The sequence below is a fragment of the Patagioenas fasciata genome, chromosome 19 (genome assembly GCF_037038585.1).
Source record: "Patagioenas fasciata isolate bPatFas1 chromosome 19, bPatFas1.hap1, whole genome shotgun sequence".
Classification (NCBI taxonomy): Eukaryota; Metazoa; Chordata; class Aves; order Columbiformes; family Columbidae; genus Patagioenas; species Patagioenas fasciata.
The window spans coordinates 12,196,596-12,211,913 of NC_092538.1; the positions used below are offsets into that span (position 1 = coordinate 12,196,596).

General features: G+C 45.9%; 2 protein-coding genes across 8 annotated transcripts in view; both read right to left on the reverse strand.

The window, feature by feature from the left end:
* The window catches only part of SYNRG (synergin gamma), a 34,844-nt gene extending 28,568 nt beyond the window's left edge, over positions 1 to 6,276 (reverse strand). For all 6 annotated transcript variants that reach the window (XM_065852889.2, XM_065852888.2, XM_065852887.2 and 3 more), the window contains exons 1-3: positions 6,168 to 6,276; positions 2,520 to 2,560; positions 1,099 to 1,217 (exon numbers count right to left, since the gene is read on the reverse strand). In XM_065852889.2, coding sequence (XP_065708961.1) covers positions 1,099 to 1,217; positions 2,520 to 2,560; positions 6,168 to 6,250 — 243 coding nt within the window. In that variant the 5' untranslated portion in view covers positions 6,251 to 6,276. The remainder of the gene's footprint in view (positions 1 to 1,098; positions 1,218 to 2,519; positions 2,561 to 6,167) is intronic.
* A 1,374-nt stretch (positions 6,277 to 7,650) lies between these two features.
* Positions 7,651 to 13,788, reverse strand: DDX52 (DExD-box helicase 52). 2 transcript variants are annotated; one of them, XM_065853468.2, is made up of 15 exons: positions 13,658 to 13,788; positions 13,254 to 13,488; positions 12,799 to 12,929; positions 12,421 to 12,606; positions 12,007 to 12,150; positions 11,607 to 11,718; positions 11,240 to 11,312; positions 10,883 to 11,086; positions 10,682 to 10,772; positions 10,415 to 10,537; positions 10,041 to 10,191; positions 9,596 to 9,671; positions 9,238 to 9,309; positions 8,540 to 8,632; positions 7,651 to 8,323 (listed from the first exon to the last, which is right to left on the reverse strand). In XM_065853468.2, exons 1-15 carry the CDS (start codon positions 13,742 to 13,744, stop codon positions 8,245 to 8,247), a joined length of 1,857 nt encoding a protein of 618 aa, XP_065709540.1. In that variant the 5' UTR covers positions 13,745 to 13,788; the 3' UTR covers positions 7,651 to 8,244. The 2 variants fall into 2 exon arrangements, with proteins under 2 accessions (XP_065709540.1, XP_071673078.1); XM_071816977.1 differs by lacking the exon at positions 8,540 to 8,632.
* Positions 13,789 to 15,318: the final 1,530 nt, after the last annotated feature.

Consider the following 15,318-nt stretch of genomic DNA (forward strand, 5'->3'; position numbering starts at 1 on the left):
TCTGTTTGTCACATAACAATTTGGCTACGAAGCCATGCCAACACATTAAACTGCAGCAAAGTGCAAATTTGTACATAAGCACATATGGTGCTAAAGAGAAAACAAAAGATTAAAGGAGAGAAAACATAATATAAGCTACTCATATCTTGTTCTTATTCCTCAATTAGCAACAGCAGAGTTAAAGGCAAAGTTACTCTAAGCAAGAGAAAGAATGAGAATGAAACACGGGACGCAGGACAAATGGGAAAATATCAAGTGGGGAAATACAGCACATTTAAGAGATTCTGTGCTCCCTAGAACAGGGTGTTTAAAAAGCAAGCTTATGAATTGCCACCTGCACTTGCAAAACTTAATTCTATTAACTCCAGCATCTGAGTTACGAAGGGCTAAAACAATTCAGTGAATCGGTCATGATCAGACTGTACACAGACACTTCTTATCACCTTATAAAGGTCTCATTTAAAATACTACATGATACGTCACCTTAATGGTAAGTACATAAAACCAAAGCAAAGAAGAAAAAGCACAAAGCAAAATTAAAACCCTAGAAGAGGCGTGTTCTGGGAGTTTTAAGTTCTAGTTACGTAACGATTCGATACTATTACCAACCACACTGTGGAGTAGGTGGCATGTGGTGGATTTTCAGCATCTTGCCAACGCTTTTGTTTCCTTTCCTGTTCAGAGACCACGCTTCCCATCGCACTTTGGTGTCATAACACGCACCATGAAATCAAAGTGCAGATTCTGACATCTTTGAGTGGGCTCTATAATGTTCGAGTTACTTTAAATATTCTTGCTGCTGTCCTCGCACTGCACCCTCAGCTCTCTCTACAACAGTGAGTAATGTGTGTCAAACTCCCCCACTCCCTCTATCCGGATCCCAACAAAACCTGGCGAATTGTTGAAATTGTCAGAAATATCTTCCAAGAGACTACTATAAAATACGATGTCCCACTACGGACTGACACCCACGCTTCAGTGTGCAGCCACGTTCCAGCCGCTCGGCCCACGGCAGCGCTGGGAGGGCTGTGGCACCAGCTGCCACCTCCGACAGACACCCGGGTACCCCACGTCCCCCCACGTCCCATCGCCACAAACCTGCATGGTCATGGGGCCAGGAGGCAGCTGGGAACCGTAATTCATGCCCATCATGCCCGGCATGTTGGGCTGCATGACAGGAACCATCGGGAATCCTTGTTGTTGCATAGGAATCATCCCTGCAATGGAACGTCAAACAGGGTAAGCTCCCAGTTAGTCTGAAAGCTTTTCGGTTTTCCATCTCTCTATTTTTTTTCCCCTTACTAAACCAGCAAAGCAAGGGAAGAAACTTTCAGTCTTGCAGGATGGTTTAAAAAGTAAATTTTAAAAAAGCTACGCTGCAAGCAGCCACAGAATTCCCTTAGTTCAGCTACTGGTCAGTGTAAGGGAAGAAAGGTGATGGGGCTTTCCCTGTAACTCAGCTGATGGATTCTCCCACCATCCTCAGGACTGTCTGTGGGTTTATTTCCATGTGATTTTTGAAATGGTAATTTCCAATTAAGATTTGACTGGTGCTGATAATTGTCTGTTTCTCCTGAAAGGGAAAACTTACAATCTGGCCACTTTTGAAGATACGTCTTGGGAAAGACATTCATTATTTCACACCGTAACTGCACACTCTGATCTGGCTGGATAACTTGCCCGTAGCTTAATTATCCCACTACATCTATTAGAATGGTTAAAACATTGGTCAGGAAAAGCTAAACTTCAACAAAATTGGACAAATTGGAATGTATTACTTCACTGAATAAAGCCTAGTGGATTATATTTCACTATTTTCATAGCTCATATTTTCCTGTCTTAGGAGATACACACTAACACAGAGTGTTTACCAGCACACCATGAGATAATTATAAAATTCCATAACAATATCACACACAAAAACACCCCACGAGGGACAAGACACATTCAGGAAGAACCCACAAATCAGTCCTTGGGATTTTTATAAGAAAACCCTCCACTTTCCCTGCAAGTCCTCTCTGTTTTTTCCATTAATTAAACTACAGCACTGCAACGGGAACAAAGGTAAAGGTTGAGGCTCTCCTATTGTATTAATACCTTCCACTCAGGTTGTGACTCTTGTCCCAGGGTCTTGCTGTGCTTTGTGAATATTTACCAGGTCTTGCAACACCCACACACTATGGGCATACACAGCTGGTACATGAAGCATAAAGAGGTTAAATACCAGACTCAAAATAACACAAAAATCTTAAAGGCAAATTCAGGTTAAAAATGAAGATGTACTTTCCCTAGATCTTTAACATACGTTCTGGTAACGCCGCTTCTTCAACATCGCACAGAAATTGTATAAATAGAGTTGCAAGAGCCAGCTCACCAGGACTGAATTCAAGGGGAACAACAGCTACGGAGTGAAATTAATAATCACGCTTCTGAGTGTGAGTGCAGAACTATTTTAAGCTGTTTAATGTATCTAAACAAAGTCAAGAGCTTTGTGCTCAAAATGTTAAGTTCATACACACCTTGAGGGGGGCCCAGACCACCTGCGACAGGAAACATGAAGCTGGAGGAAGAAAAAAGGATACGTCAAAGTCTATAATTTTAGTGCAAATATAACTGGACGCCTGCAATGCTGGGAAGAAATAGACCTTATCCTGCACAGCTGCACTGCAACGGCTTTGACTCAGACATTGCCCACGAGAGAGTTTCAGCACTGGGGCAGTCTGCCCGCACCGGGGCAGTCTGTCCGCACCGGGGCAGTCTGTCCGCACCGGGGCAGTCTGTCCACCCTGCTCAGGCCCGTGAGCACCGCAGGATGAACAAGCATCTCCTGCTGGAAGGATGTGATTCAGCAAGACCATTACCTGCACCAAACAATAGCTCTCAGCTGCTTAGTAAGAGTTTTCCGCAGAGAAATAAACTATCCACCGAACCCCACAACTTCTGCATTTTGGCCGCCTGCGAAACACTGAGTGTCACAAAATAATAGTTTCCATTTTCTCGATTACATCTAATTACAAGAAAAATAGTGCCTTGGAAAAGGTACTCATTCAAGTATCAAGGGCCAAGCGCACCTGGAGGAAGAACTGCAGAAATCATAATGGAAACTGCTACCCTTGCTTTCAAACAGGAGCATGTGCTGCACTGCCAAAGAGCAAAAAAGAACCTACTTTAAAAGTCTCATTTGCAAGCAACTCTCAGAAACCCACGTCAGCAATAATTTACCAAACAAGAACCCCACGCAGCGTCCCAGGCAGCTGTTACATTAAAATACCATGAAAGAGAAGCACACTTAGAGATATTCAACATTCCCCAGCACAAGGGTGGATGTAAAAGAAACTGCTGAAGAGTAAAGGAGAAAATGTCACCACTTCTCAAAACCTGCAGGAAGTTCTGAAAGCCGGCCTGGTTTGTAAATATGAAAGAGCTGCGTAATATGAGTATTAAGATAAAATAAGGAATTTAAATTACGCATCCAGGAGCAAATTGCACCTACCCACTAGACAGCAGGTTACATGGTCACCAAGACAACACGTATGACTCTTCATTTCACCCTCTAACGCAAAATAGTCTTAATACTGAAGCTTCTTCTTTTCCCCTGACCCCAATGTGCTAATTTCTCCTTCCACAACCAACACACACCTACGTTTGCCACCAGGTCCAGGTCACATACACTATTCTTAGTTTTGTCAGAATGAAGAAATATTAAGTTACTTTTTAAAAGCTCACAAGTATGGAAAAGCGTCTGTAGCTTCATGGTTTCCTTTCCTATTATGCAATCCAGTCAACAAGAAGTCTTCCAAATCAGCAGACGTAATGTAAACTGAACAAGCATGGCAAGGTACCACTGCTTGGTGGAAGCAAATAAAGGCCAGACTATTAAATATTTATCCCTTCCTGCCGAGCTCCTGACTAATAATTTATAAGCCTCTGTTGGGGAAAAAATAAATAAATAAACAAAAAACCCCAGAGCTAATTAGAGGGCACTGGAAGAGAGTTTAGTTTAAAGCAGGAAAGCACGGTCTGTACGCAGGGCTTGGATTCATCACAGTCCTCGCTCCAGGACTGAGCCGTGTAACTGCCAACATCAGCCACACACACGAACCCCATCAAGTCGCTTCGTCAAGCAACGGGAACTTTCTTTCTAGACTGCTTTTCAGAGATGCAAAGAAATGCCCATACGCATCCAGTTAGAGCAGCCGATCCTCATCGCCGAGGAAGCAAATCGAGGCCCAGCTGTTGGTGAGATGAGCCAAAGTGCCACAGCAAACCTCGGAACTCCATCACCACCCAGGGACAGCAGCAGCGTCAGAACTAACTGGCTTTATAGAAAACATTTTAATTCCGGTTACCTCAAAATGGAAAACTGTCTGGAGAATTAACATTCAAAAGACAAAATAAGAAAAAAAAAAGCATGGGTAAGCTAAATGAAGTGGCCTGTAAGGACCAGTGCGCCACGTGGGGACTGAAAGGACATCAATGGCCAGGTAACTATGCTGCAAAATGACCAAACAGGCTTTCTACACAATGGAAACTCTTATCACCCCAGATGTTTGAAACATATAGATTAATTGACTATTATCCAGCATGTTATTTGAATATAGTTTCTTACTCCTCTCAACAGCAGCAGCATCACCCAGGCTCATGGAGTCCCAACACCTCGGGTAACACAGTAACAAAGTGCGTAATGCACCTTACATGCTGCACAAAACAAAATAAGCATAAGGAAAACAAAGCAACTGCCCTATAACAGAACTCTAAGAGTAATAATATAAATCTGAAAATCCCTGTCAGATAAGTATCTTAAAAAAAACCCCCAAACTATCCTACTCGTACTACACTATAAAAGCTCCAAACTGCATGTAACACTCTCCTGCCTACAAATGGACTTTTAAACCCCTTCATTCCCGATCAGTACAACTCCATCAACACGATCCAGACTGTCAGAACACTTTTGAATGGCAGAAATCCACAAAAACTGAAGTGAAAACAAGGCAAAGAACCCACAGAGACACAGAGAACGGAAATGCACCTCCAGACTTCATTCTCAAATAAACTGAAATACTAACAATGGGAAACAAGGATTTTTAAACCCTTTTATTCTTCAAAACCTATAGTCCACTAACAGCACCTTTGTTACCCTGCTATTAAATTGCCCTGGGTCTGTTCCCCAGCGCGGAGCAGCGAGCGGCTCAGCCGACAGGCACAGACACCCCGGCACGTTCCCTGAAACACCCACAAACCGCAGGCTTCAGGCATCCCAGACAACTCAATGAACTTAAATTCCCTTCGTCGAATGCAAAATTCACCCAGCCTTCCTACAATTAGGGCGACAGATAAACAGCACGCGAGAGCCTACGTAAAAACCCAACACTACTAAGCCTTCAAAGGTAGCGAATTATAGCTTCCTAACCTTTCCAAAAACACAGCGGCGTGGTCACACACCTTTTTTACCGCTGTTTATTTCTCCTGACACCGTTCCTCAGTCCTCCCTCTTTGCTGAGGTGCCTTTTGTGGGATGGAGAAAGAAGCCACCCCAGCAGCCACAGCGAGCGAGGGCTGCAGCGGCCACCAACCTGCCCGGTGGCGATAGCCAGCTTATCGCTGCCGATAGCCAGCTTATCACTGCCGGCACCAGCGGCACCGGGCAGGGCTGGGAAATCCCGAAACCCCCTTCCAGCCCAAAATCTGAGACTGTGGAACCTGTGGGCTACGACTGCCCGTGCCTGGACCAGCTGGGGGATAAGGCGGCTCCCAAAGGGCAAACACAACCTGTCAAACCACCATGGCTGCATTCCCCACACCCCACCCGGGATCCCCACACCCGGGACACCCACACTCCACCTGGGACCCCCCCATCCCCCGCCTGGGCCTGGTCCCCTCTGCCTCCACATCCCACCCGTCCCCCGAGCCCCCACCCCACAAGTCTCCCCCTCACCTCTTCCCCTCATCACCCCCCAGCTCCCCCCATCCTTGTCCCCCTCAGTCCCTCCATCGCCCGCCTGTGACCCCCAGTCCCCGTCCCACACCCCCCACCTCTACCCCACCTGTCTTCTTCCTCCTCCTCTCCACACGCCCCCCCCTCACCTGCGGCCCCACACCCCGCTGGCCGCAGCCCCCCAGCCCCGCTCCCCGGCCCGGGGTCCCCGCCGTGCTCCGCCGCCACCGACCTGGCGGCCCCCGCTGCTCCGCCGCCCGCGCCGCCCGCCGCCCCGCCGGCGCCCCCCGCGCCGGGTCCCGGCCGCAGCGCCATCTTCCCGCTCCGGCCCGGCAGCGCCTGTCAGCTGAGCGGCGCCGGCTTCCGGGGCCGGGCCCGGCGCGGCCCGCCCACGGCACCACGGCCCGACCCCCCGGCACGGCCCCGCGGGCCGACCCCACGGCCACAGCCGGGACCCGCAGCCACGGCCCGAGCCCACGGCACAGCCCCACGGCCCGACCCCGCAGCACGGAGCCAACCGGCCCCGCAGCGAGCGGCCGCGGCGGGAAGAGACACCCGGGCGGCCGGGGCTGAAGGGGCCCTGCCTTCTCTTCAAGAATGCTTTTAAAATCGAGATTTTATGTTGATAAAACTTAACTTCAGGCATCTAAAAACAAATATGTTTTTCCTGAAAAGGAAACCAGGGGATTCTGCTGCACCTGTCCCTGCTGAGGGGACTGGAAAAACTGATTACCTGGTAATTGTACCAGCCCAAAAACCTCATAGTGTAAAATAAGCACCCCTGGTGAGGTGTGATTTGATTTACAGGCACAGAGCTGTGCAGAAGCAGCTCCCCTCCATTCATAGATCAGCCCAAGCTTCCTACAATACATGGAAAAGTGGGAGTTCTGGAGTTCCGCACTTCACAGGGGAATAAATCCCGAGAAAGGCCACTGCTTAAACTTCTCACTAAGCTACTGATCAGTGTCAGAAATCATATTGGAGAGCCTGAAAGAGTTTTAAGATGAGAGCTGAAAATTTTGTGTAGCTAAAGAGAAATGTGGCACATTTTCCTGCAGAATTAGAATTGCACAAAGCTGCTCATTATCAAAAGCTTGCTTTCTTCCCTGCTACTATTATTGGAATAGGCACATTTATTCTGAATATTGGTAACTTCCCGTTCACATTGTTAAAGATATTCCACATTGTTAAAGATATTCCACATTGTACCCATCAACATCATGCAGCAGGCAGGTGTTTATCACAATACACCACTGCATTTGTATTTAAATATAGGGGCAAATTTGTTCATAGATGTCCAAATGAAGGCCTTAGTTCCTATATAACCTAAGTACAAGATGAAATTCTGCAAACAAAGCAAAACCAACTCAAACTTCAGTCTAGCCCAGGAATAAGCAGAGCAGGATGCAGAAAGGCCTCATCGCTTTCTCACAAAACATCAATTGGCACCTGGGCAGAGTAATTAATTACCCGAGCTCTGCTGTGAATGAGTTACACGGGCCTGGGCTCCATTTCCAAACTGGATCAAGTATGAGAAAGCAAGAAGGCAATCTGGTACAGGATTACAGCTGCAAAGAAGCCACTTCTGCATTACCAGAATTCTGGCACCATCGCAGGGGACTGAGAACACAGAAGAGGAGGAGGTGGAAAATGTGTAACATGTAAACACCTGCAGACTTGCTCATCGAGGCTGGATAGACAGGCAGCTCTCTGTATTAGCATCTTTTATGACCTTGTTTATTCTGGTTTGAGGCTTAAATATGAAACAGTACAAAATTACTGAGCTTACAGACATGTGAAGTACTAGTTATCCCAAACTTATTTTATGGAAGCAAAACAGTAGAAGGAATAAGGCTTTACTTTCATATACAAGTGGGTTTGGTTTTGTTTTTTAAAGTCTCCAGGGAAGCCTCACAGTAAGATTTGTGTGTTTTCTGCCACTGAACCTTCTGGAAGTCTGACAAACATATTAGGGATGACGTGAACACCGACCTGACAGTACTTCCAAGGAGAGATACAAAACTGCGTGGTAGTAACACAAACAGATGCTATTTTAGAACTATTGTTCAGAAACATGAAGCATTTACTGCAAGAGAACACTCTTCAGCTTCTAGAAGAAGCATTCAGGAACCCACTACTGGTATTTCAGTAGAGACTTTCTTGCATGTGGACATCCATCCTCACCCAGAGGAAACGTAAGAAATATTCTTCTCCCTTCACCTTTGCTGCTGCCGTCATTCTTGTTCTCCAGCACGGACACGGGTGTCAGCCCCAGCTCACGAGCAGCCTCTTGCCATCCATTCAGCTTTTCACACAGTCTGTAATTTACTGCCTTTTTTATCTTCTTTAACTTTCTTTTTTTCCTTAATATTTTCCTTTGTAGTTTTCCTACAAGAAAAAAATTGGAGACTAAGACACCCGAACATTAGATATAAAAAAAGATGAAGTATATAGCAGTGACACAGACATTAGTTGTTTTACAACATATTAGCACGGCTGAACATATATCCTTAGGTAGCAGCGTTCCAAAGCGCAAGAAAAGCTTGCTGAGCCTTTCCTGGATGAACAGCATCTCTTACCGCCTCTCGAGAAAAAACTACTTACATTTTTCTTTTGGCTTTTTTTAAGAAGCACTGAGGGGTGGTGCAAATGGATTCTCTTGTCAGTGGTTTCTTAATGAACTTCTTCTTTTGTTTGCTGAGAACAACATTTGGTGAAGAAGGATTAAAGTTCTTCAAAGGGTAAAAATTAATATCCGAAGTAAATATAATACCTAGTGAAAACCTTTGCCGGTTGTTAGAATTTACGGGTCTGAACATATTTTCAGTGTTGTTTATTCTGAGATTAATTCAGCCACGTTATCTCCAGGATATACATACTATAATAAAGTTTGTTTGAATGAATCCAATGTATATATATAAGGATTTATACTTTCATAAACTATTAGAAGTTATGAAAAAGCATGAAAAGAAGCGCTAATTAAAAAAAATTCTAAAGGTAACTCAGAAAGAACTTTATTTCATGTATCAGAAGGCCAATTCATGAGTACCGGCCTAGAAGTGTGAGGCAGATTTCAGGGAACTCTTTAAGAAAATAGTTAACTGCGGGAAAACCACAAGAATTCTGTTTCCACTTTCCTCTGGGTAAAAACCAGCCACAATCACGCTGTTTAAAATGCCTGTTGCAGCTAAACTGCAACTATATTGCTAAGAACCAAATCATTGTAACCTTTACACACCCAGCACCACTCATGCAGCTTTAAAAATGGGGAACAAATGGGGAGATTATTCAAATGAACGCACCTTTGCAGCTTGGGGAGGTGTTTGATGTAGTCTGGCACAGGACAGCCGGCTCGCTGGATAACACTGGCTATGCTGCAAAGGAGAGGAGGGGAGAGATCAGCTCCAGCAGGGAGCGCATGGACAAGAGATGAGCATCTGCTCTGGAAACGTCGGTCCCTAACAGCTGCCTGCTTCGTTGGTTTGGTTTTGTTGTGGGTCTTTTTAAAAGAAAGAAATAAAGACATATAAACAAGTTTGAAATAAGGTAAGGAAGAAACAAAAAGGCATAAAAGGCTTAAATGAAACTGATGACTCCATCTGAATAGTTTCAACAAATCTAAATGAAAAGCATTTTTACCATATCATGTTTGCAACTTACCTCCGTAACAAAGGTTTATCATCTTCTGTAAAGAAAGTGACGGCTTTTCCTGTGTGTCCCGCTCTTCCAGTACGACCTGAGAAACACAAATTTTGCAGCAGAGAGTAGAGATTTTACTTTCAATACCTCCCTTTATTCGCCTCCCCTCCACAGCCCAGCCTGCCGCTGCGTTAGTGCGGCCAGCACACGGGCACACAGCCCCCAAACACTGCTCCTGGGGAACCGCTGTGCCTGAAGCAGACAAGTTTTTAAGGTTCATAGAAGACTGACAAAAAGTAAAGCAGTTTTACTGAAGGTTGAGCCCAGATATAAAGTGTCTCCAGTGATGCAGAAGCTGGTGCTGCCGCAACAGGCTTGGTTTCAGGATTTTGCTCATGCACAAGAGCATCTACATTAAAGATCCAGGAAAAGAGAAAAAGGACATAACTTGTGAACAATCGCTCACCTATCCTGTGGATGTACTCCACGGCACTCGTTGGCAAATCATAATTAATGACCATATTCACTCCTTTGAAGTCAATCCCTCGAGCTAGTAAGGCTGAGCAGATGAGCACCCAGATCTTCCCAGCTCTGAAACAGCGGACTACGTTATCTCTCTGGGAAAAGACAAGAAGGATACCCAGAAACAGCCTAATTAGCCGTTTGAGAAAGGAGGTGAACTTGTTTCCTAAAAGTTGTCATGATGTTAACAAATAAAACTAAACTTTTAAATTAAAACCTGCAATAATTTATTGTCAAACCTACCTGAAGTTATATTCCAACACTCACTTTTACCTTTCTTCCTAAAGAGTTTCTTGAAAAGAAATTATATCCTCCTACCTGTTGCTGAGTTTTATCTGCATGGATGACATCCACGTTGATGCCTTCATAAATGAGTTCATGGAAAAGCTCTTTAGCCCTCTCGATAGACTGTACAAACACAAGGACGGGAGGAGCAAAACCCTGCAAAAGAATCAGCTTAAGGCTCATGTTCTTTTCCTGCCATTACTGGTTGCAGACACTGAGCCACTAAAGAGACTTAACCAGCCCCAGTATTTTACACCTCAGAGGATCTTTTTTTTTGCCAAACCAATCTCTCCAAACTACCTTTTTAATGAGCTCTCTCATTGCCGTTAGTTTTCCTGTCTCAGATCCAACAAACAACAGCTCTTGCTCTACCGTCTCTGCTGCAGAGTTTCTGAAAGCAGAAATCCAACAGAAGCGCACTACCGTTAGAGTTTATCCGCATTTTTATAAACACTAGAAAAAATATTGCACAACCAACTTATTTCACTAGCACACGCCTACCTCGCTCCAACAGACACCAGCACAACGCTGTCGAGGTTGAGTTTGCACCACTCCTCCACGTCCTGCGCAAAGGTTGCGCTGAACAAGGCTCTTCTCACCAGGTGGGACGTGCAGGCCAGGAAGACGGAAGCCAGCTGATCGCGGAACCCCGACTTCCCGTCCTCAAACAGCTTGTCTGACTCATCCACCACCAGCCACTCCACACTAGGAACACAGAGGTTTTCTTTTTAGTGAGAGGCACTTGTGGAGAAGGCAAAAATTCTAACAGAGCGTCACAGATGCAAGGACAACGCACGCATCCACTTTTCGGCGGCAAAGCCAGTAGCAAAGCCAGATTTTGACAAAGGCTCTCGGTACCTGGTCAAGTCTATTGCTGGAGGATCCTGCTTCAGCAAATAAATGAGTCTGTTTGGAGTAGTAACTAGTATATCTATAGGAAAAAAAAAAAGGGCAAAACATTAAAAAAAGACACAAAATAAAACAAATAAACAGAGGCCTGAGAAATGCAAGTTCCAACCCCATCTGCGGCAGGTGCAACACCGCAGGGCCCACTGTCTGGCTCAGGTCCCGTTTCTGCCACGCCAGCTACTTATTCGGTGTTGAGCAACAGACTGCACGTCTTGAGTGATGTTACCCAATCTCTTTAAAACCACACAGGCCAGAAGAGAAAAGTCAGCGGCATTTTTCAAATTTTCAGAAGCACTGCAGTAGTTAAAACAATTACCGAATTTCTTAGAAGACTTGGGCCCAAACTTCTTGGCTGCTTCAGCTGCCTTGTGGATCATATGGATTCTGAAGCCAGTGCCCTCAGCCAACTTCACCAGCTCCCGATGCGTCTGAAAAGGCAGCAACAGGGATTAGGTTTTCAGTTGCTCACCAGAAAAACTGCAGGCAATCCCTAAATTACAATTCCAAGCATCACTCTGACCCCAGTGTTAAGAGAAAGTTGTCTGGTCTTCTTAGCACAATAAAACGCAGTTTTCTAACACAGATTATCCACCTGAAAGTTCTCACAGATCTGACAACCATGTTTTGACTCTAACCATGTAGCTACTATTTTACTGATTCAGAGTGAAAACCTGAAGTACACCAACACGACAACAACCCCTTTCCCCTCCACAGACCTGGCTCGCGAGTTCTCGGGTAGGCGAGATGATCACTGCCCTGAATCCTTTGTTCCTGGGTTGTTTCAGATGTGCCAAGAGAGGAATACAAAATGCCAACGTTTTTCCAGACCCAGTAGGAGCTGAAGCTAAAAGTTCCCGACCCTGTAAGAAAAACAAGAAGGGTGTTACATTTTACTACAAAAAAAAAGAGTAAAAAAAAATCACGTTCATGTAAATATTAATATTACCAATTAACCCAAAATACATTAGTAAAAGCACAGGTCAAGAATATCGTAATGACCAAGTTTTGAACTCTGATACAGTTGATATATCTCTAAAGCTGAGCAACTAACCAGTGCCAGGACTCAAAAGAGGCTGCTCTCCAAATTCTGCCATACTCCCTGTAGCAAAACGCGGTACCAGGAAACTCACGTGCAGCATGACGGGAATTGCCTGCATCTGGATCGGCGTTGGAGCCTGGAAGCCAGCAGCTTGAATGTTCTCCATGATCTTAGGGTGGATTTTGTATTCCTTTTGAAGTTGATCAAACGTGGCAATTGGGTCAGGAAGATCCGTTCCTTGAACGTTAATCCTGTGTTTATTTCTGAAGCGGTTTATCTAAAAGGCAAAAGACAAACTCTGCCTTTCATTCTTTGACAGCATAAACCTAAACATATATGGATTCATCTTGTGGTTTTTTCTTCCCCATACTCAGCCACACTCCTCCCAAGAGAAATCACCATAAATGAACCTCAGTTTTCAGATGAAACACCCAAAGAAACCAAGTACATCAGAATTCCATGGTCCCACCTTTTCCCTTCTCAAGCGTTCAAGTTTTTCTGCAGTAGGTTTTTTGTCTTTTGCATCTTCAAATTTTGCTTCCAGAGAGGACATCCACTTTATTCCATTATTCTCTGACAACTCTGGCACTGATGCTGCTTCTGGAAGTTTCAAGAAATTGATACTTCCATTAGTAAAATCTCATCAAAAACTATTTGGCAAAAAAGGTCTCAAAACCATGTTTCTCTTTCTCACTGACGTTAAATGCGGCTCTGGAAGGATGGGAACAGCATCCCCATGCCTTAACACCAAATCTTGGTCCACTTATTTTATCGGCTCTGACACAAGCCAGTCAAAGAACCCAGAAGCTTCCTTCCTTCTGGTAAAATGACATACAGTACTTACAGATTTAAAGGAAACTCAAACAACTAAGTATAAACTTAAACAGGGTATTCTGCCAGGGACATGTAGGAATACATAAATACCTCGCTTCTTTTTCTTATTTCTTTTCCCTTTGCTGCTTTCTGCAGTTCTTTTTCTCTTTCCTGCCATCTCTTCATGGTTTGTTCCCACTCCATTCTCCTGCTGCTCTCCACCCTTTCCCTCTTCAGCCCCTGCGAGCCCCCAGCCCTTTTTGTCAGACCCCAGGGAGGGTTCCTCCTCGTGCCCGAAGAAGTCGAGGCTCTCCAGGGAGACGCCACCGCCGCTCCCTTTTATCACCTGAGGGAGAGAGCACGGGAAGCGGTGAGAAGCCCCGGCCAGAGCCCACACGATCAGGCCGCAGGCAGGCCCGCGGTCCCGCCGCGCGGAAGGGACGCGGCCCTGGGGCCCACGTCGCGCAGGGGACGCTGCCCGCGCCCGTCCCGGCCTCCCCCCGGTGGCTCCGCACCCCGAACCGCCGCGCATCTTGCCCGAAGCGCCGCACATCAAAGCGAGCACCGGCGCCCAGCCGCCGGAACAGCTCCTGGGCCTCCATCTTGCCACTACCCAGCACGCCCCGCGGCGCCGCCGGAAGTAGCGAGCACGTGCCTGGCTGGGTATCGTAGCAACCACCCCGCGGGGTGTCATGGCGCCGCGTTGCCGTGGCAACCGCGTGGTCAGGCTTCGCCGGGCCGCGATCCGCTGTAGGCCGCACCAGGCCCGGGGTACCGGGGAAGACACCCCGAGGCGGGCACAGCCGTTACCCACATCCCGAGGGGCGAAAGCTGTGCTCCCGTCCCTGCTGCAGGGCCAGCCCCAGCCCCGGGGGGCTCTGGGCCGGAGGTGTGGCTGTGGGTCCCTTCTCCCCACTTCCAGCTCTGCTGCAGTAACAGGGGCTGGAAGGAGCTGGCGGGGGAACCCACCGCAGGGTGGTGTTTCTTGATACCCCGTTTCCTTTTTTATTTTTAATCATTTGCATGAGGTCTACACGAATCAGAAATATCCAATCCAGCATATACGCCATAAAACTGTTCTACATCTTTATAGGCCGATTGCAGTGTTTTGTCCTTTTGTGTATTCCTGATGGCGAGTTAATTGCACTGACTGCTTCACCTATGTTTAAGGAAGGGTTCAACTGAAGAGGAGGACAAAAGCTTTTGTGGGAAGTTTTTGTTCGCGTGTGTCTGTGCTTTGGTGATTTACAGTATCATTAGCGGGTCTCAAAGGGCTGATGGGACAAACTCCCTTCTATCCATCACAGCGCTGGCATGTGGAGATTATCAGCTCTGCTGGGCACAACCACTCTGCTGCTTAGAGATGTAAACTTAGGCCCTAGACATTTCGGACGAGGTAAAACAGTGGCTTGTTTGCACTATTCATTGCCTGGATCATCCCTTTTTTTATATTCTCTTCATGGATCGATGGGGAAGTCCCTTTGTGATCTGCAACAAGCGGCTCTGCCTTTCTCGGTGAAAGCAGAGGAATGTTCTCTCTTGGTCTGATTCAAACCTATTTGGTTAAAAACACTTAGTGCTCAATCCTATGCTCCTCATTTTAAGACCCACATCAATAGAACATTTCAGCACCTGTTTGGTGTGAAGCTGCTTAGCAGTCCCAGTGACACCCAAATTAAAGTCAGGAATGTGCCTGGGTAATTTGTTCAGTCCTCGATTTCCACTGATACAATCCAGCCTCACAACTCTGCTTGAAGAAAGAAACGCTGGAGGCAATGGCAGGAGCAACCCCGCAACTGGCTCAGCTGCTCAGGGGAATCAAAAAACTGCACAGATTAAGATCAGAATTTATTTAATTCATACATTTATTCATTATGATAAACTGTGAGACCCAATAGTACAGGTAAGTCTCCTAGTAGTCTGTATCAGATCAAACAGTACAGGTATTTTTCCTGCTGTTCTTGAAGTAAAACAAACAGAAATCCAATTAAGCAACAACAGCATTTACAAAAAACTATTTTATGTAATAAAGTTCTCAAGACCTGCACATTTATGTTGCCAAAATCTGAGAACTGTAAGAGATGCAGGCAGCAGCTGTTCCTCCTGTAGCACTCACTACTTTAATTACAAACTTTGAGATGAAAAATCGCATAAACACAATCCTCCCCACAACCCC